Source organism: Mastacembelus armatus, chromosome 17 (genome assembly GCF_900324485.2).
Source record: "Mastacembelus armatus chromosome 17, fMasArm1.2, whole genome shotgun sequence".
Classification (NCBI taxonomy): Eukaryota; Metazoa; Chordata; class Actinopteri; order Synbranchiformes; family Mastacembelidae; genus Mastacembelus; species Mastacembelus armatus.
Genome location: NC_046649.1, coordinates 24,641,108 through 24,661,318, shown reverse-complemented (window position 1 = coordinate 24,661,318; position 20,211 = coordinate 24,641,108). Strand labels below are relative to the sequence as shown.

At 45.1% G+C, this 20,211-nt stretch overlaps 1 protein-coding gene across 1 annotated transcript; it reads left to right on the top strand.

Moving 5' to 3' along the window:
• Window positions 1-881: 881 nt before the first annotated feature.
• On the top strand, window positions 882-19,645 carry wdr33 (WD repeat domain 33). The gene is made up of 21 exons (XM_026313700.1): window positions 882-1,060; window positions 5,702-5,920; window positions 6,140-6,208; window positions 6,380-6,484; window positions 6,645-6,740; window positions 7,023-7,174; window positions 12,671-12,768; window positions 12,855-12,981; window positions 13,598-13,752; window positions 14,026-14,104; window positions 14,213-14,323; window positions 14,602-14,696; window positions 14,776-14,862; window positions 15,566-15,705; window positions 15,861-16,016; window positions 16,265-17,065; window positions 17,185-17,242; window positions 17,620-17,920; window positions 18,111-18,268; window positions 18,573-18,746; window positions 19,167-19,645. Exons 2-21 carry the CDS (start codon window positions 5,717-5,719, stop codon window positions 19,310-19,312), a joined length of 3,312 nt encoding a protein of 1,103 aa, XP_026169485.1. The 5' UTR covers window positions 882-1,060; window positions 5,702-5,716; the 3' UTR covers window positions 19,313-19,645.
• Window positions 19,646-20,211: the final 566 nt, after the last annotated feature.

The window sequence follows — 20,211 nt, the reverse complement described above, 5'->3', positions numbered from 1 at the left end:
CTGCATATCCCATAACACTTGTGTTTGGTTTGGCTGTAACAGGCATGAACATTTATATTTCCCCAACAACTTTGTACAATGTTTAAGAGCCATGCATGACGTGTTAATGATGATGGTTTTAAATGATCTGTATTTTTATGTGGAACAAATAATTTTGTGTGGATTTTTTTTTTCAAATCAGGAAACTTGTCATTGAGTAAAAAATGTGGCTTTGTTTATCTACAGCAGCCTGCTAACATCTGCTGTCTGACAACTTTACCTGCAGTTTCTCTCTGTCAAACCTGAGAGAAGCAGTGAATCCTAGGTAGGCTATGTATTACTGTATATGTTATATAATGCTGTTAAATTCTCTACTGAAGTGGAAAGAATACTATGAAATTGTACTTAAATAAAGGTAGTGTTACTTATATCATTTTTACTTAAGAAATAATGACATTATTAAGGCAAAAGTAAAAACTAGGTTAGTTAAAAAGTATGGAAGCCAAGAACCCAAGTCTTCTGCCTTCTGTAAAGAGTACTGCATTACATTTTTAGGACGAGGGTACAAAAAACGTCTACAATCAAAATATTATGTAACAAAGTTTAAATTATAGAACAGCTACAAAATAAAGTGCAAAAGAGAGAGAAGACAAAAAACAGATTAAGTGCAACATTAAGTAAATGTGTAAAAATAAAAGTTAAATAAAATATAAAATATAAAAAACTATAATTTAATGTAACACAAAGAAAAGGTTATGTAAGAAGGTGAAGCGAAATTGAAACTGGTTAGTCAATAAAAAAATAATTGGCCTTAGTTTTCTTTGAACTCTTTTTCCCAGCCTCCTTTGAGATATGACGTCATGAGCTCCCGCCCGTTGGGGGAATTTCCCAGCATGCTTTGCTGCAGGTCCGAGAAGAAGAAGCGTCACGATGGAGTCTGCTGGTGGATGAAGTGACAAACCTGCTTAAATGAGAGTTGAATAAAGTCTGAGACCTTCATGTTTCTCCAGAGAAAGTCGTTACGGAAGAATCTAGCCAGTTCATGTCAGCTAGATAGCTAACGCAGCAGCGGAGATTGTTGGTGAGTTTTGTAGCTGCAGCGCGTTGTTGTTGTAGCACCGGGCCGCCGCCATTTGCCCAAGTCCATCACGAAGAGACATCCCGGCAGCTCCAGGAGCCGAACTCCCGGTGGTGGTTTAATTAAACTGTGGCAGCGCAATTAAACTGTGGTAGTTTAATTCAAACTACGCGTCTGACTCCACAGTCAGAATGTCAGCGACGATCCGCGCTGTGTTCACCAGCGGCTAACGGCTAGGCTGGTATCACGGCTAGCCTGTTATCACCGCTAACCGCCGAGGCTAACCGAGTGAGCAGCAGCGTCCGTGGGTTGTTAGGGTCGGAACCGCAGGAACCGGTTTAGTTTAGAGTTCGGGTTCGGGTTTAGACCTCTAGTTTCACCCCGTTACTGGCTGCTTTAGATCACGGCATGTTAGCTTCAGCGCCGTGTTAGCCTGCTGTAAAGCACTGAAACCTCGTGCTAGTTCGACGTCAGGACTGTTTGGGCAGCAGAACTCCAGAGACCCACAGGGACCCCTTTATTTTAGCAGAACTCCAGAGACCCACAGGGACCCCTTTATTTTAGCAGAACTCCTGAGACCCACAGGGACCCCTTTATTTTAGCAGAACTCCTGAGACCCACAGGGACCCCTTTATTTTAGCAGAACTCCTGAGACCCACAGGGACCCCTTTATTTTAGCAGAACTCCTGAGACCCACAGGGACCCCTTTATTTTAGCAGAACTCCAGAGACCCACAGGGACCCCTTTATTTTAGCAGAACTCCAGAGACCCACAGGGACCCCTTTATTTTAGCAGAACTCCTGAGACCCACAGGGACCCCTTTATTTTAGCAGAACTCCTGAGACCCACAGAGACCCCTTCATTTTAGCATAACTCCACAGACCCACAGGGACCCCTAAACGTTACTTTAGCTGAGCCTCAGTGTAGTAGCTTAAACATTTCTCAATGATGTGATGTGTAAAAGTTGATATTCAGAGTTACAGCAGCTTCAAATCGTCTATTTTCTTTTGACTCTTGGATTGTTGCTGTGCTTTACTTGTGATTGTGCCTGTAAAAGACATAGATCTGTAAATAACCTCCAGTAGTTTAAGTCTTACAGTGAGTTTGGTTAAAGCTTCCTTTCCTCACAACAACCTCAGGGGCTAGTGTTGCAGGGAGAATGGGAATATAATGGGTGTATACAGTGAGTCCAGGTGATCAGACCCAGGTGAACGGGCTGTGTACGGCTGCTATGAACCTTTCATGTTTAACTCACCTGCCCGTTCTTCTATCAGTTGCCCGATTCATTGCTCAGCCTGTAAAATGTCAGAAAATAATGAAGAATATTCATCGGTTTCTTAGTATCCGTGATGATGGTAATGTAGATTTTTAATGGAATTGATTAATTGATTATCAAAATAGTGGCTAATATCTTTCTTTTTATTGATTAATCAACTACACAACAATTACAGCAGTTCTCCAGGATCGTGTTGCAGTCTCTTTTATGAAGGATCATTTTAGCCTTTGGTTTTCAGTGAACTTCACTTTAGTTGCAGTTACATCAGTATATCAATATAATATGTCAGACTATTTGTTTGACATCACTCAGAGCAAAAAGAGGTTGAGCTCCTGGATTGTTTTTTTATCAATGTTGGGAATCCACAAACGCTTTCAAGCCATAATCTGACATATTACCTTGAACATGTGGGTTTATGTTTTTGCAGTGTGTTTGAAAGGTGCTTCAGAAATAAAACTTGCGTTGAATGTTTACGTGTGTTTTCCTGTGAACCTTATTCAGATGTGTGGACAGTTCAGTCACAAAGTCAGTTTTAGTGACAGTGGTAGAAGTGACAGGCTGACTTCACATTTGCTTTAGCTGGTGGTTTTGTCACACTTGGTGATTGTGTCTGTGGAGGATGTTGAGTGTGTTACGCTGGTGTGTTATTTATTCTTAAACACACTTTAGTTTGAGTGGAGACAGGCTCAGTGTCTGCTCCTTGTTACCTGCTTGGGAAAAAGTAGTAACCTGACTTTAGCTGTGGAACAGTGAGCTAAATGTTACGTCGGGTGTTTTTGCTGCCAAAGGACAAATGAAGTGAGAAACTGACAGTGTTTAAATGACGCCTGTAGCTGTTGTGCAGATGTTTCCAGGCTCCTCTGACCACGTGGTTATAAACGTGTGTCTGGAGCACACAACATTTTCATGTTTCCCAGTTAATCTCTGTCTGATTCAAAACTGGCATGGATCTGTTGGATTCATTTTAGACGGCAGAAATTCCTTATCAGTTATTTTTGTTACTGTTGCTATTTTCTGTTTTTACATACAAGAACGGTGATATTTCTACTATGTCCTTATGTCATTTCCTGCTACTGAGGAAGTGGACTTACTCCTTTAAAACAAAATAAAAATCATTTTTATCCTGCACGTAACAGGACAGCTTTGGAAGTATGATAGTGTTTTTCAGACCTCACCAAGAGCTGGTTTTCCAGAGAACGGAAACATGGCTGATAATTACTAACCTGATATTACTAATCCTGGGGTCCATCTGTGAGGAAAATAGTGCTGCGCTCTGTGGCTCAGTTTTAGTGAGAAACTGTACACAATTAGATTGGATTTTTTTTTAAAATACCAATATTCTGATGGATTAGTATCAATTCTAAAAAATTCTGAGACATGTTTTCTCTGATTGTGACGTCTGAGCTGAGTGTGTGTGCAGAGATGAGCAGATCAATGTGAATGTGCTCACAGGTGTAGTTTAATATCTGCAGGGCAGTGGCCAGCTCCTTATTCACATATAGGTTAGAATTATAGATGTCCAGGTAAATAAATCCCGGGTCCACGGTTTTCTACCCAAGAAATGTGTTTATCCTTATACAGCTTTATTTTCAGGGAGTTTTGGATGTAAAAAGAAGTTTCTGTGAAAGTATTTTCCACAGCATTAATTTGCTGTAACAGCATCAGGGGCTGAGTGCTGCTAATAATCTCTGACTATGTTACAGGAAACTGTCAATGTTGTTCATATGTTAAAGAAACGTTAAAGGCCAAGTCCACAGTTTTTTCCACCATATAATGTGTTATTCTAAATATATACATATGCCTGTGAGCTGTCTGTTGCTTCTGATCCAGTTAGTAGTTAGTTGGTTACTGGTTTGGTAAAACATGGGGACCCTGAGCAGCTGCCGGATGTTTTGGTTTGATTGCAGTGTAGGATTCACAGGTGTCACACTTTACATTTGAACTGTTCGTACCTGATCAGGTGGGCTGACAGGCTCTTCACGTTTCTGATCCATACTAAATAGTGATTTGTGTGCAGGGATTTCTGTTGCCTTCACTGGCGGTGGGAAATGTCTCTGTAGCACTGACAGAAACCTGGAGCTGTTCATGGTTATTGATATGTTTTCATATTAAAATATGACCATGAAAATGGTTAATAATGAGCTGACAAAGGTTTTGTCTGTGCAACATGAAACTGTGTCATGATCATGTTGGGATTAAAATCTGTGCAGCATGTCCACCACCAGTGTTGGTCATTCTCTAACACAGGGCAGAGATTGGTCTGAACTGTTGCAGATGCCCATTTTCTTTGCACTGACCAGTTTTAGTCCGGCATTAGATCTTCACTCGGCTGATGGGAATATGTTTTACAGCGGCTGAGAGGACACCAGAGGACAGACATAGTGATCAGGAGGAAACGTGTCGGAGTGGTGGTGAAGTGGTGACTGTGCAGCCGTGTTTCTGATGTGAGGTGTTTGATCTCTGTGCTGTGTGAGGGTGAAATGTGATGTTTCTAGTTTTCCTGTCTGCTGGTTTTGACTTTTTCTGCCTTGACACTGATTCCAGACCCTCTGATCCAGTGTCAGTGCTCTGTCTGGACCTGATGGAAATGGAATGAGAAAGGGTGTGTTTAAATGAAAAACTCATGTCTGTGTTTGGTGATGCTGATATCAGGGTCATTCAGCTGGGACGGCTGCACCAGAGGACGTGCCCTGTCTACACTCAGGTTTCTGTCAGTCAGCACTGTGAGCAGGCTGATGTCTGATCAAAGAAACACTGAAGAGCATGACTAACTGGTGAAGCAACTGTTGGGTTCAGGGCTGAGCAGGGGGATTGGAGGACTTTGGTTTTGCTCCTGTAGTCATTGTTTGTTTGGGTGGGATGAGTCTTGTTTAGGTGGGTTAGGGTGTATATGGCACTGAGTTGTGTATCAGCAAGCTCTGATACACAACTGTACATTATTACTGTAAGGGACTGACATTCTTTCCCAGTTGTCTTTCTGCTTCATACCATCACAGGAAATGTTGTAAATCCATGTTTGTTGCTTTTTATTGGCCACAATGGATTTTTGTATTAATGTGATGAAGTGGTATTTAATTGACAGGTATTGAATTAATCAACAGTTCAGTTTTTCCACGAGTTGCTTTATCACAGTAAAAACTTTGTAGATAAGTACTGAAATCATCACATGTAAGAAGGAAAAGTATTAAATTAAAACATGTTTGACCAGATGTTGCAGTTTACCTTTCAGCCTGTAGCACCTGTTCTTCGCAACGCGACCTTTTCCGGGTTTGTTTGTGAATCGTTTGTCAAGTTCATTAAACTCAGACCTGTGAATCAGGAGTTATCTTAAGTCATTCCACCTAACCACCAGGTGTGCACCCCTGCAGGTTTAGCCGGTCACCATGGCGACGGACATCGGCTCGCCGCAGCGGTTTTTCCACATGCCGCGTTTTCAGCACCAGGCTCCGCGGCAGGTGTTTTACAAGAGGCCGGACTTCGCTCAGCAGCAGGCCATGCAGCAGCTCACCTTTGACGGGAAACGCATGAGGAAGGCGGTGAACCGCAAAACCATCGACTACAACCCGTCTGTAATCAGATACCTGGAGGTACACTCACCTGGTTACACTTTATTAAACACACGACCCCTCTGTCATCAGACACCTGTGACTAAACTCACCTGGTTAAAGTTAATTAAAAAGTGTCTCAATTTAATACTAATAAGGGGTTAAAATGCAGTGTTATGAGTCTGACCAATCAGAGTCTATTCTCCATGTCATGTGACAGAGCAGCTTTGGTGGGTTTGAAAGCTCCTGTTTCCTCTGCAGAATCGTTTGTGGCAGCGAGACCATCGGGACTTCAGAGCCATCCAGCCTGACGCAGGGTTTTACAATGACGTGAGTTTCAAACACCTGTCGGTGCTTTTCTTCTTCACTCTGGTGTTTTTGTGCGTTCCGTCCCACAACCCTCCCACCACACTGACCGTTCAGTCCTGCACAGCAACTTTAATTCTCCTCAAACACGGTCTTCAGGTAAAAACCTGTGGTTCTGTTCATGTGTCTGTGCAGCTGGTTCCTCCTGTCGGCATGTTGAACAACCCGATGAACGCCGTCACCACGAAGTTCGTCCGAACCTCCACCAACAAAGTCAAGTGTCCCGTGTTCGTCATCAGGGTGAGCTGCCACATCACTTCCTGTTTACCTGTTGTTGTTGTCACCTAATTCCTAATACTGATGCGTCTGTTTATAGCTGATGTGTGTGTAACAGTGAGGTCTGTAGTAGTGGTGACATTTCACAGACTCTGTATTGACTGTTTCCTCCTTGCGTCTGCAGTGGACTCCTGAAGGCCGCCGTCTGGTCACCGGCGCCTCCAGTGGAGAGTTCACTCTGTGGAACGGACTCACCTTCAATTTCGAGACCATCTTACAGGTAAACAAATGTGCTCCGCCCACCTGTCTGCTGCCTCTCATCAGTCTGTATGCTTCCTGTAACAGTTATTCACCAGATGTGTACAGCTGTGTTCACCAGTTAATCAGCATGAACACAGATAAAGCATTTCCAGGAAGCAGTCATTGGTTTCAGCTTTAGCAGCACGTCTCCATTTGACATCGTACTCTGTTGTGTGTCCTTTTCCATGTTACATACATGAAGCTTGATATTTAGACAGAAATTAAAACTGCACCTTCCTGGTCTGTGCTGTCCCCCCCGCAGGCCCATGACAGTCCGGTCCGGGCCATGACCTGGTCTCATAATGACATGTGGATGCTGACGGCGGACCACGGCGGCTATGTGAAGTACTGGCAGTCCAACATGAACAACGTCAAGATGTTCCAGGCTCACAAGGAGGCCATTAGAGAAGCCAGGTTTATATCCAATCTACCATTTTCTGTAGTTAAGCCGAGTGTCTGCCGCTCGCTGTCAGCGCTGCAGTGCCCCTCTGCAGCCACTCGGGGGTGCTGCCTCGCCTCTCGCCACATGTTGTTGTTGTGGTTCATTAATGACAGATGTAAGTGTGTGCTGTTGCAACACTGCAGTGATCTGTTGTTGATTTTCTACCTGATGTGGCTGATGAGCTGTTTATCTGTTGATTGTGTTGAATAAAGTCATCAATCCTTTATTTAACTGCTGTGGGTAGGCCCAGTGCTGGGGGTGGAGAGGAGGGTGTGCGAATGAACCAATAAAGGCCCCGGGTTGGCCTCTGAACCAATAAAGTTTTAGCAGGGATCAATAAAGTAAATGCAGAAGCACACAGTCCCACTGCAGCTGGTCTGAAGCTCAGCCAACAGGCAGCTGCAGATGTTGTAAATAAAGGTTTGAATTCACATCTGCACCTAAAACACTTCGGCCCCGGAACTAGAACCCGCCGTGTTTCCTGATAAACGTCAGTAGGACTTTTGAGAGATACCTTCACGTTTAGTCCCGAAAAAACACACTTCCTATAATGCACCTGGGTAGTATCTTTCACCTGATCTGGCTTGCACACTCCACACCTCCAGTTTGTATCACAAACTGTGTTCAGGGATGTAAAATACCCAGATCCACTAAGCTCCACAGCCAGTGAATCCCTTATTGAATGGTTCATTCTGTTTAGTTTCCGGACCCTTCAGACGTCATGTGATAACTCTGCTGTAAACAAACGTCCGACCAGCTAAAACTGTAAACTGGGACGAGGAAGAACGAGTTGTGCGTTAAATGTGTAGTGTCCAGTATGTGAGAGTCAGTGCAGCTGTTGTTGAGATGACCAGTGATAAATATTGTCCCTGTTCAGACCTGATTTAATACTTTCAATGAGGGGTTCTAACGGACTCGGGTTCAACAAGTGGATTTGGAACTGGACCTGATCACTGAACCGGTCGACACCAGGCTGGTTGGAGATCATCCTCGGCTGAGCAAAAGCAATGACAGTGTCGACGTGCTCTGACTGCACATAAACATGCAAAACCGCAGGGCATGATGGGAAACACTTGGCTCTTCTTGAATCTAAGAGCTGATTGGTTTAGATGTTGGATCAACAATGTGATGTAGGCAGAATGTTTTTTTATTTTATTTAATTGGACATATTTAGATGATTTGAGTCTGATTCTGTCTGTTTGTTCAGCTCTATAGTGCGAACTGACAAAGTCTTTTAAAATAACATTTGTACAGATGTTTCAGCCCTGACACATCAGCAACGACAGTAATGAAAACATGTTTCCTCTGTCTTTTGACTGCTGATGTTAATATGTCATATTTATGTAGTTTAATATCAAACTACACAGAGCAGCAGACTGAAGCACATAAACTGACCCTGACTCACAAAACCAGACCACCAGATGGTGACAGAGGAGAGGGGTAGTTTATGATTGAGTGAACTGGCCCTTTAAGTCACACTGTCACGTTCTAATGACCAGGATGTAATGTTTATGTAACTGTGGTTCTCTGAGTAACAAACTAATGATTCTGGAACAAGTGTTTTTTTTTTTTTTAATTCATTTTCATCGGAGCACAGAGCAGCGGTGCTCCCTGTGTGGACTCCATGCCGATTATTCAGGGTCTTAGGCGACTAGTCCACCAGGACGCCCTAAACCTAGATTCTGTTTTAATGCAGCTCTGTGTTCACACTGAGGCTGCAGCTGCTGTTTTTTTTTCCCCCCATAATTTGTCTTTTCAACTTGTTTCGTGTTAAACAGTCAGAAAAAGGAGAGGTGTCCAGAGTCCCAGCTGGCGTCTTCATGTGTCTGACCAGCAGCTCAACACCAACCATGTCCAGGAGCCGGTTTCATACAAAGATTCAGCTCCACTGTGTGGGTCCAGTCTCACACCAGTTTTATGCAGGTCTCCCAGTTAAAGTTTAAAAGTTAACTTATTCTCAACACCTGTGTTACCATGGTAACACCCAGAGACCTGCAGCCCAAGAGGCAACATGGCTGATAATTAGTGCAGATGTGATGAGTCTTTACTGAGTCTTCCTCTGCACTAAAACAGACTGAGTGAATTCGTTTTTTTATTTACCCAGAATTCATAGAAAGGCCTACAGTACTGCCTGCAGTCAGGATCCAAAGATCTTAGTGCAGCAGATAAATGTGGACGTCTGTCTGAAGTCCGGTGGTTCCATCAGTGTGTGAACGTGTCCTGGTTTAGTCCGGGCAGAGTCATCATTTAATGTCATGATGTTGAACCTCATGTAGGACGGAAAGAACCGATCACATGATCCCGATAACACTAAGAGAAGGAAGTGGTCAGTGCAAACTTGTGGGTCATGTCAACTTATTTTGTAAAACCGTCTTGAACACAGGCCCCCCCCTGTCTTGCTCTTTCTGACTTCCCTCCAGTTTTTTGAGGAGTTCTCCTGATCCGGTCTGATGGTCTTAAGGACTGAGGGGGGACACATTAACTCCAGCTCATGTCAGTGGATCAAATCTCTGCACTGCAGCAGAGGTGATGGCAGGCCAGAGTCCTGTGCAGTCCTTGCTCAGTTGGAGCCAACAGCTGCATCAGCATATATAAAGTTTCCTCTGTGCTGGCTTCTGGTTTACATCTGGTTTGGTGCACAATGTCTTTTGTCTTGGCCTCACATCGCCTGCTGGCTGTTTCCTGTAGCGGGCTGGTGAAGGTCATGTGGTCAGGGTCACCTCCTGAAGTGCTGCTCTGTGATAATGGGTTTATTTGTAAAGGGGGAGATTATTGCGGGATGTATCGCCTCCTTTATTACATGTCAGCTGAAAGTTGGAGGCTCCAAACACTGTTCCAAAGTCTGTTCTTCTGGGCCCGTATTCACAAAGTTTGTTAGAATCCTCTCAGAGAGCTCTTGTCTCAGCCTAAAGTCCCAGCTGGGAGTCCTGGACTAAAAGTGGTTTAGGAAAACTTCTCAGACCAGCTCTGAGTAAGGAAAGTACAAAAACCTTTATCTAGGTGGCGAGGTGTGGTTGACCCTGTTGCTAGGGGTGACAGCATTTCAAGGACTGTGATTGGTTGATGAAAAACTACCTGTAAAGGTCTTAAAGTGCCTCTTAGTGAAAATAGAATAAATGATAATAGGATGAACAGTGAAATCATCAAATGTCTGTAGTAAGAAACTGATTAATCATGAACACAGGCTACTTTATGTAAAGTTCCTGTTATAGGCCAAATATCTTAAAACAGCCAAATGTTGAAAATGTGTTTATCAGTTTCCACAGTAGTGACTATATTTAAGTGTTTACATTTATTTACCAAACTGGTTTTATTACTTATAATCCATTTGACATTGATGGGACAAGTCATCACTCCTGCACATTTGCGTTTTTCCAGTTGCCAAAGACCTCAGTGTTGTGATCATGTTCGTTATTACCTTTACTACGTTGGGTGGGAGATATGAGCACATGTCTAATACGTTCGACCACAAACAGGATCCCATCGTGATCCAACCTGTAGCCTTTAATTAACTCACCATCGTTCAGTGTTTGTCTTTTGTCCTCTGCTAAAGAAACTCTTAAGCCTCTTTAAAAGTCCTCCTCTACTCTTAACAGTTTTTACCTTAGGATCTGTTTTTAGGGCTGAGATGTTTCTCAGTCATTTTTATCTTTACTAAGATTTAGTCCTAAATTTAAGGGGAAACTCTAAAACAAAAACAAACCCTCATATTTTTTAGAATTTCATCACTAGGAGCAACTTTTAGGCTCAGGAAGCTTTGTGAATATGGACCCTGGTTTTTACATCAAAAAGTCCTGCCAGCATCTGTTCTGAGGCTTAAAGATGAAGCCTGCGAAGGACAAGTACTTTGTCAGGCATCAGTCAGAATAGACTTTTCAGTTTCTTCTTTTGAAGGTTTTTATTGTCACTGAAGAAGGAGCCAAATTTTGAGTTTATAAAACACCATAAAGTCTGATAAAATAATCCAAGAGGGAGAAAATAACGTTAAACATGGTTTTATTTAAAACTTCAAAAGTCCAGTTTGACCCTTTTGTTTGTAATCTTTGAAATAGGAAGGACGTGTAACATCAGTGACACTGAGCTTCAGTTTATGATTCAGTAAAACAAAAGTTCTGACGGAGCCGCTGTCTTCAAATCTAAATTCTCACTTCACCTCAGTCATCTCAGCTCATGGTCCTTTTCAACACGTCCAGTGACAGCGAATAGAATAGACTTTACATCATTTTGGTCTTTTTGGACACAAAGTTTTAGAGATTTGATTAAAACTTCATATTTCACAGCGTAAAGTAAGTCAGTTTTAATGTCAGCAACTCGTTGAATTCCAGCAATCTAAATCAAATAATTTGCCTTTATGAGGTTTCTGTCTATTGATCAGTACTAAACTCACCAGATACCCATAGTGAAAACTGTTCAGATCATGTAGTGCAGTAAAACTAGAAAACGAGTCCAGGAAGTCTCATCTACAGAAGCTCATTTCAGTACCAGAAGTAAAATTGTCAGTTTTTATTTGGATTATTTTCTTATTGGGTCTTTACTGTGTGAACATGAGCAGAATTTAATTTAACCAATCAGAACACATTATAGAGTAGATTACTGTCCCACAAAACAGTCCCAAAAAAACCTCTTCCCACCAAAACCCAATTAAAGCAGAAGTACAAAGCAGAAGATCATGAAAATACTCATAAAAATACTAAATGCAGTACAAATACCTCAAAATTGTACTTGATTAACTGCACATAGTTACTGTTCCTGTTAGTCTGTCACAAGTATGTGGACGTCTGCTTTGTGTTGTCTAAACACACTTGATTTGAAGTGAACTTCTGTCCAGATACATTTGACCACGTGTAGTTTGTATCACTGGGAATAAACATCCAGAGCGTGCAGGAAAGAGCTGTGCTCTCCACTGCCTGTTTTAGCGAAAACAGTCAGTAAGAAGTGGTAAAGCTGTTTCCAGGTCTTTGTTTCACTTTTTTTTTTATCTGGGCACATTTTTATAACGAGCAGCTGCTGATGTTGTTGCAGTGTTTGTGTTGTGACAGTGAGGATCCAGCAGGTGGAGACATTTAGGCCTAACAGCAGCTGATCAGGGTTCAGTCAGACATTACTGATCCAGGTGGGATTTCAGATGTTTAAACTGATGGAATTGGTCTAAGAGCAAACTGAGTCAAACTCTTCTCATTCATAAAGTTGTTCCTTTAGTTCATTTATCTTCGTCTGTACTAAATAACTGCTGCACAGACTCAGGGCCGCTTTGTTTTCTGCAGCACGTGAGCCTCGTGTCAACGGTGAACAGGTGTAAAACTGAAGTTTCTGGACACAGGGAAACTAGGTGTCTGGACCCTGACCACAGATGTGCAGACAGATGTTCTGTTGGGCTGCATTAGAATGTGCAGGTGTACCTAATAAAGTGGCTCAGACCCAGAATATCCAGCTGTTCCACATGTTCACTGTCCTCTCGTCTTCTCCAGTTTCTCTCCGACAGATAACAAATTTGCCACCTGCTCAGACGACGGCACCGTGCGGATCTGGGACTTCCTGCGCTGCCATGAGGAGCGGATCCTTCGAGGTACAGAACCTGAAAGGACAGGAGAAGTTAAACATCATGATCCTTTTCATATGCATGATTAACTGTGTTTGTGCGTGTGCATGCAGGTCACGGTGCTGATGTCAAGTGTGTCGACTGGCATCCCACTAAAGGCCTGGTGGTCTCCGGCAGTAAAGACAGCCAGCAGCCAATCAAGTTTTGGGACCCAAAGACCGGACAGAGTCTGGCTACGCTGTAAGTCCACCAGGAAAGTACAAGCACTCACAAATAACCAACTGACTAACTAACCAACCGACTACACAGACTATAGTCTGAGATTCATGAAACAGGTCTACAGGTCTGCAGAGACAGAGCAGCAGTGCAGAGTACCTGCTGAGCTAAACACCCAGTAATTGAAAGAACATTAATTATGCTATAACCACGTGTCGTGTTGTAGTCTGGGATGTGTCAGACGGTGACAAGTCATCGTGCTGCCTGGACCTTTAACTGAAGGACCTGAGACCTTCACAGGTCTTGCAGAGTCCAGGCTCAGGACCATGGAGCTGTTTTGGTGACAGGAGCAGCGTGATGTTGGGCAGGTGTTCGTCTGTGTGTACAGGCTCAGGTAGACCCGGGCAGTGTATACACAGGGAGGACTGAAGAGTACTGGACTTTTACAAACCCAGTACTCATCATTTAACGTTGCACTAAATCCTCCGCATCTTTATCCAACCTCTGTCTTCATCATTACTTTAGAATAGTAATAAGACAAATTTTCTGTCGGGCCTCGCCTCGTCATCACGGGTCCTTGGGTGGAAGCAGCTTTTAGCGTGTCGCTCCACATGACGCCCCTCCCTCTCTGTCTGCTCAGCCACGCCCACAAGAACACCGTGATGGAGGTGAAGTGGAACCTGAACGGTAACTGGCTGTTGACGGCGTCACGTGACCATCTGTGCAAACTGTTTGACATCAGAAACCTGAAGGAGGAGCTGCAGGTCTTCAGAGGACATAAGAAGGAGGCCACAGGTGAGTGGGGGTGGAGTTATTGTACATCCTTGGATGTCTCTACAGTCCCAGTCCATGCTGAGAGTCCCTGTAAGGTTGATAATGTCCTACTTTGGTTCTGATTTTTGAGGATGCGTAAATTTAAAATCTGCTGGAAGGTTGAACTTGAATCATGTAAAAATTCTGCAGCCCCCATTGTTCCCCCAGACTGTTGATTCTGAACATGACATGGTGCTGCTGTGTTGTGCCTGTCGACTGAGCTGTTTGTTCATTTGGGGCTGGTTTTGTCCTCAGCTGTGGCTTGGCATCCTGTCCATGAGGGCCTGTTTGCCAGCGGAGGTTCTGATGGTTCCCTGCTCTTCTGGCACACTGGGTAATAATGACAGATCCGAACTTCACTGAGAGCTGTCACCTCAGTTCTCTCTGGATTCTCACTGCACTGGTTTGTCACTGGCCTCACTGTTCCTGATGTTTGTGTCAGGGTGGAGAAGGAGGTTGGAGGGATGGAGATGGCTCATGAGGGGATGATCTGGAGTCTGGCGTGGCACCCACTGGGTCACATCCTGTGCTCGGGCTCCAACGACCACACCAGGTACATACAAAACATGTATAGGACGTACACGCACCATATCTACAGCATTTACACGACTCCTGGACCATTTACCTAGCACATGCATGGTACAGACTATTTTAAGTATGTGCTGCACACACACCATCATGTATGTAACATATAGACGTGCAGCCCAGCACAGAGATCAGGGTTTAACCTGTGAGCTATAATGAACACGGTGTGCAGGCTGAAGCAGCTGAACCATCTCTGGAAACAGTCGGATCCGTGCTGTTTGTTTAAACTGTGTGTTTATTTGTAAGTAAATTCTGGACGAGGAATCGGCCCGGCGATAAGATGAGAGACCGGTACAACCTGAACCTGCTGCCGGGGATGTCGGAGGACGGCGTGGAGTACGGTGAGCCACGAAGGACAAGCGCACACAGTTTGTACCTTTGTTTACCGGCGGCTGATCGCATTATGTTTTTATGTTTCAGATGACGTGGAGCCGAACAGCATGGCCTCCATCCCCGGCATGGGGATCCCTGAGCAGCTGAAGGCCGCAATGGAGCAGGAGCAGAGCAGTAAGTGTCATCCGGGAGTGTCTGTTTAAAGGTTTCCAGACTTCAGGGAAAACTTTCTCACACAGCCTGATCAAAGCAACAGGAAAAATAATTTTCTGACTGACGCTGAACTTTTAGTCATTGAAAGTTCAGAAAAGGTCTGGTCTGGGCTCTGCTGGACCGTTTTATATTGTTGTTTCACACCACCATAACAGCAGAAAATAAAAAATAACTGACAGACGCTTTGACGAAGATTTCTAAATGTTAGCTCTTTGCTAAAATTTAGCCATGTAATGATTTTGTTGCTGGACTCATCACAGGAAGACAGAACAAAGACAGATGATCAGTAGAGAAAGAATGAAATCAGAATTTTACAAAAATTATTATGACGCAAAAAGTTATGATTAAATTATTATACATGTTATACAGAATACTTGTTTTTGTTTCAAATAATTATTGGACTGAAAATGTAAATATGTTTGAAATTGTTGCATTAACACTGTGAAACTGTTGTTACCAACAGGTCTAATGAAATTGTGTTATTGATAAAGGTGTTCCAGCAGGATCAGTACTAGGCCCCTGATGTTTACTTAAAATGAATATTATATTATATATATTAAATATATTTATGATTTATTAATAACGTTTATCTTATCAGACCTGCAGTGCTTCATTGGTTTGATAACCACTGGAAATGTAACTCGGGTGTGTCTGTCACCTGCAGGTAAAGAAGCTGCTCCAGATGTGGAAATGTCCATCCCAGGTCTGGACTGGGGTATGGACGAGGTCATGGGTAAAGATGCCAAGAAGGTCCCTCAGAAAAAAGTGCCGTATGCCAAACCAATCCCAGCACAGTTCCAACAGGTAAAGTGGTCCTCACGGAACCCTGAAGTACACCTGAACATCATCAACCAGCGAAAATGTTGGACCGACAGTAAATGCGTCCTAATGCAGTTTGTGCTGCAGAAACTGTTTAAATGAGTCAGTATTGTTGACTGCGAACTCCTTCATATCTGCAGGCCTGGGCGGAGAACAAAGTCCCCATGATGCCGCCCTCCGGAGATCTGTCCAAAGACAGGAAGGTGGAGCAGAAGGTGGAAATGAAGAAGAAAACTCAGGCGGAGATCGAACAGGAGATGGCGGCTCTGCAGTACACCAACCCCATGCTGCTGGAGGTGAGAGCAGCTCGTCAGGATCGACCTACATCATAATGTTGTGTTTCTGATTTTTCATGTCTGGACACTTAACGTGGTCCACATGAACAATTATAATCACAACACATACTGATCATTTGGCCCTTTTCATTTCATATGAAAACAAAATTCTGACAGTCTGGTTTTAAAGTTTTCATTTAGAGCAGCTCATGGTCACAGCCTCCACAGTCCTGGTCTCATCTAAACTCCTGGTTTATGGTTCTTGGCAGCAAATGAAGATGGACCGGATGAACCAGATCAACACAGATGGAAACATGGGCCCCCCACAGGGACAGGGCCCCATGGCTCCCTTCCCTGGTCCCGGAGGTCCTGGGGGCCCCATGCCTCCTGGCCAACAGGGGTTTCCTCCGAACATGCCTCCTCAGCAGATGCCCAGCAACATGGGGCCTCCCATGGGCCCTGGAGGCATGCAGCCTCCTTTCATGCCACAAGGACAGATGGGGCCACCCTCAGGACCCCAACCTCCCCAGGGGCCCCCTCAGGGTATGATGGGACCACCAGACATGCAAGGACCCCAAGGTATGCAAAGACATCCTGGGCCACCAAGAAACATGGGCCCCCAAGGGCCTCATAGCATGGGACCCAGAGGGATGCAGGGTCCTCCTAGCGGGATGATGGGCCCCCCTCCACGTGGAATGGGCCCAAGAGATCCTCAGGGGCCTCCACCACAAGGAAACATGATGGGCCCCCAGGGTCCAATGCAGGGTGGGATGATGGGGCCCCCACCCAGGACACATGGCAACATGCCAAACAACTATGGCATGGCCAACATGCAGGGGCCCCCAGGAGGGATGCATGGACCCCCAGGAAATATGCAGGGGCCCCCAGGTAACCATCAAGGACCCCACGGAAACATGCAGGGGCCCCCAAGTAATATGCAAGGGGCCCATGGAAACATGCAGGGGCCCTCAGGAAACATGCAAGGGCCCCATGGTAACATGCAGGGGCCCCCAGGAAACATGCAAGGACCTCATGGTAACATGCAGGGGCCTCCATATATGCAGCACCAGGTGAGTAAAATGTGTCAGCGGCATGTGACTGGTTCAGGATCCATGTCAGCTCTGGTTTTTACAGGACTGGTTTTCAACCTGCTGTTTGAAAGTGTGTAACTGTGGTTTCATCTGTACAGGGCCAGAACTCGGGGCCTATGATGCATGGGATGGGGCAGCAGGGGCCCAGCACCAAAGGTAAGCGAACTTGTAGCTGGAAAGTCTCAATAGTGTGTTAGAGTTTAGATCAGTGTCAGTTCTTTCATCCTGCACTGGCCTGGTCTCATGTGGTGCACCTCAGGTGCCCGGTTTAGGCCCTCTCCTCAAACAGTGTTTCATATCATCGATGCCACTCTGACTCTGGCTGACAGTGTCTGTAGGGGTTTGGTATTGTCACCTTGTTCTATATACAAACTTACATGGTTCTGACTTTTCTTTTAGCACCACCATCAGGGCAAAGTTTTCCTTCAGGTTTCTGGTGAATATGGGAAACTGTCTGATCCCTTCAGGGCGTCTACTTAATTACAGATGTTTGGATTTTCAGTACTGACAGTAACACTCTCCTCTCATCTAAGGAGACCCTCGGGGGCCCCCGCCCAACCACCACATGGGTCCTCCTGACAGGCAGGGACCTGGAGGACCAGACCAGGGCTCTGGACCTTATTGGGGGGATCAGCAGGGTCGACGTGGGCCTCAGGACTTTGATGGAGGACAAGACTTCCATGGCAGAGGAGAGGAGGGCTGGAGACCAGGACCTGGATACCAGGGAGGAGTGGGGGGCCACAGAGGGGGAGGACACAGAGGAGGCAACGGGGGGAACTGGGGACCTGATGAGAGGTTCAGCGGAGGAGAGTTCAGAGGACGGAGAGACGACAGGTGAGAGGCCGAAACTTTACTCATCTGTCATCTCTGACGGTCAGAAAAACCAGAAGCTGGAGACGACTTAAACCATCGTTTATTGTCGTAGTCTGTGGGACCTCTGGGTCTTTGGCTTGTTAGGACTCAGTGCCTGCACAAGTCCTGGTGCCAGGTTGATCTGGTCTGAACTGGACTCTGTCTTTTACAGGTTCAGAGGAGGCCCTGGCCGGCCTGGAGGTCGAGGATACCCTGACGAGTATGGTGGCCAGGACGAGGTCTTTGACAGCCCTGAGGACATGGGCCGAGGCTGGGAGGGCGGAGGGCGAGGAAGACCACCTCGAGGAGGGGGTCCGCCAAGAGGAGGAGGTGGGTCAACAACTGTGGTCCTAAGTGCTTTTACTTATAACCAGCTTTGTCTATTTTCATTTTTTTTAAAAAGTCAAATTATCCAGAATTCACTAGAATAAAAAATAAACATTGTGCGTGGAGGAGACGTCACTGAGGGGACGGATTCACTTCCCCTCCAGGAAAATATAATTCCTGGACTTTTCCACAAACCAACAAAACACAAAAACTTTGTTTTAGTAAAGTTTAGTTAGGTCCCAAACTGGAACGATTCTCTCCTCAGACTCTTATTGTGGTGCTTCTGTCCCTGTCTTCCTGTCTGCAGACGGTTACCGGGACGGGCAGCAGATGCACGATGGGTCGTCTCCGGTCGGCCGCGAGCGCTCGTCGTCACTACAGGGGATGGACATGGCGTCTCTGCCCCCCCGGAAACGACCGTGGCAGGACGGCCCAGGAACCGGAGACCCCCGGGAGCATGATTCCTCCGGGGCCGACACAGGTGAGGAGGAGCAGCAGACTTCCTGTAAATCATTTAAATATGACACTAAATTGAGGGTAATAGTCCCGTCAGTGTATTTTATAAACATGTTTATTAGTAAAGTGACATAACACAACAAAAACATGTTTGTATGTTTCATGTATGAACAAACTGATAAAAATATGATGCATGTTGTAGATTTGACGTGAAAATATTGTCAGTTCAAATGTTTTTACTCATTTGTTCAATTTCTGCAAACTTCATGTAAAGGTTTTTGATATTTTATATTTCATTGTTGTAAACACAGATGTCGTTTTCAGGCAGAGAAATTAATAATTCCGGTGCGGGACTCAGACCTCAGGCCAGGTCCCTGACAGTGGGGCCCCTGGTTTGTAAAAACCTTTAAGCACAAATCTAACCCATGATGGTCTCTTTGTGCAGGTCGCCCCCCCCAGAGGGAGGACGGGGGCTATGGTCCCACTGGTCGAGGTGGGCGAGGTGGCTGGGGCCCTGGAGGAGGACCAGGCCCCTGGAGAGGAGGACCGCCACCCAGAGGAGCACCGAGGGGGGTCGGCAGGGGCCGGTAGTCCTGACGAACAAGACCCTTGAAAACCTTTTCCCCTCTGGTTTTCCCACAGTCTTGAGACCAAGTCCAGATCCAGATAAACCAGAGCCTGACAAACCTTCAGACTGACTCTTGGTCACATGACTTGTCAGAACTGTGCTGCTACTGTCAACGGTGGCTTATGATTGGCCCAATCTGAGGGGACAGGTAGAAACTGCAGGAGTCTTTTAATGAACCCAGAACCATTACCTGTTCCTTTTATTTCACATCAGCGTCTGTTTTGTAAAAGATTTCTATGTTTGTGTTTTCATGACTCCACTCGGGTGGACAATAAAGATTCACACTTCAAACACCAGCGTCACACCAGCACCGTTACTGAAAAGCTTTAAAGGACCAGTCCCACATGTCTGTAAATCCTCCTGTCCTTAGTAAGGGGTCGGGTCCAAGTTGTTAGGACCCATGAAGATCTGCAGCCAAACGAATCTGTTACTTAATCTTTTCTATATGGTTTAGGTGCAAATAAGGACACACATCATGCTGCTTTTAAAAGATCAGGTCTCTGATTCAGTGGTCCAGATCCCATCCAGAGACTGATGGCACCAATGAATGTGGTGTTCTCAGCGTAATGTGTGTGAATCCAGAACCTGGTTCAGCTTATGGGTCTGTGCCGTAGACCTCCATTGTTGTCCAAAAACTATTAAAAACACAGCAGGGAGCCACACCGCTGACCTGGCTCACATGGTTCTTCCTCACCAACAATGGGAGGCCCGTCTGTTTCCAGAAACCAGCTCCAGACTCTGCTGTGAGCAGAGACAGAGAAACAGTCCAGTGGACTCTTTGTTCTTTCAGAGACTGTAAACAATGACGGCCTTTCTCAGGGTCTAGAGCTGGTTTTTGTAAAAAGATGGGCCTCCCATTGTT

Bases quoted from the DNA above. Each gene is read 5' to 3' on its own strand.
- wdr33 (XM_026313700.1), top strand. From the start codon at position 5,717: ATGGCGACGGACATCGGCTCGCCGCAGCGGTTTTTCCACATGCCGCGT. The intron at 13,753-14,025 runs GTGAGTGGGGGT...TTTTGTCCTCAG, and splicing joins ACATAAGAAGGAGGCCACAG to CTGTGGCTTGGCATCCTGTC. The intron at 17,066-17,184 runs GTGAGTAAAATG...TCATCTGTACAG, and splicing joins CTCCATATATGCAGCACCAG to GGCCAGAACTCGGGGCCTAT.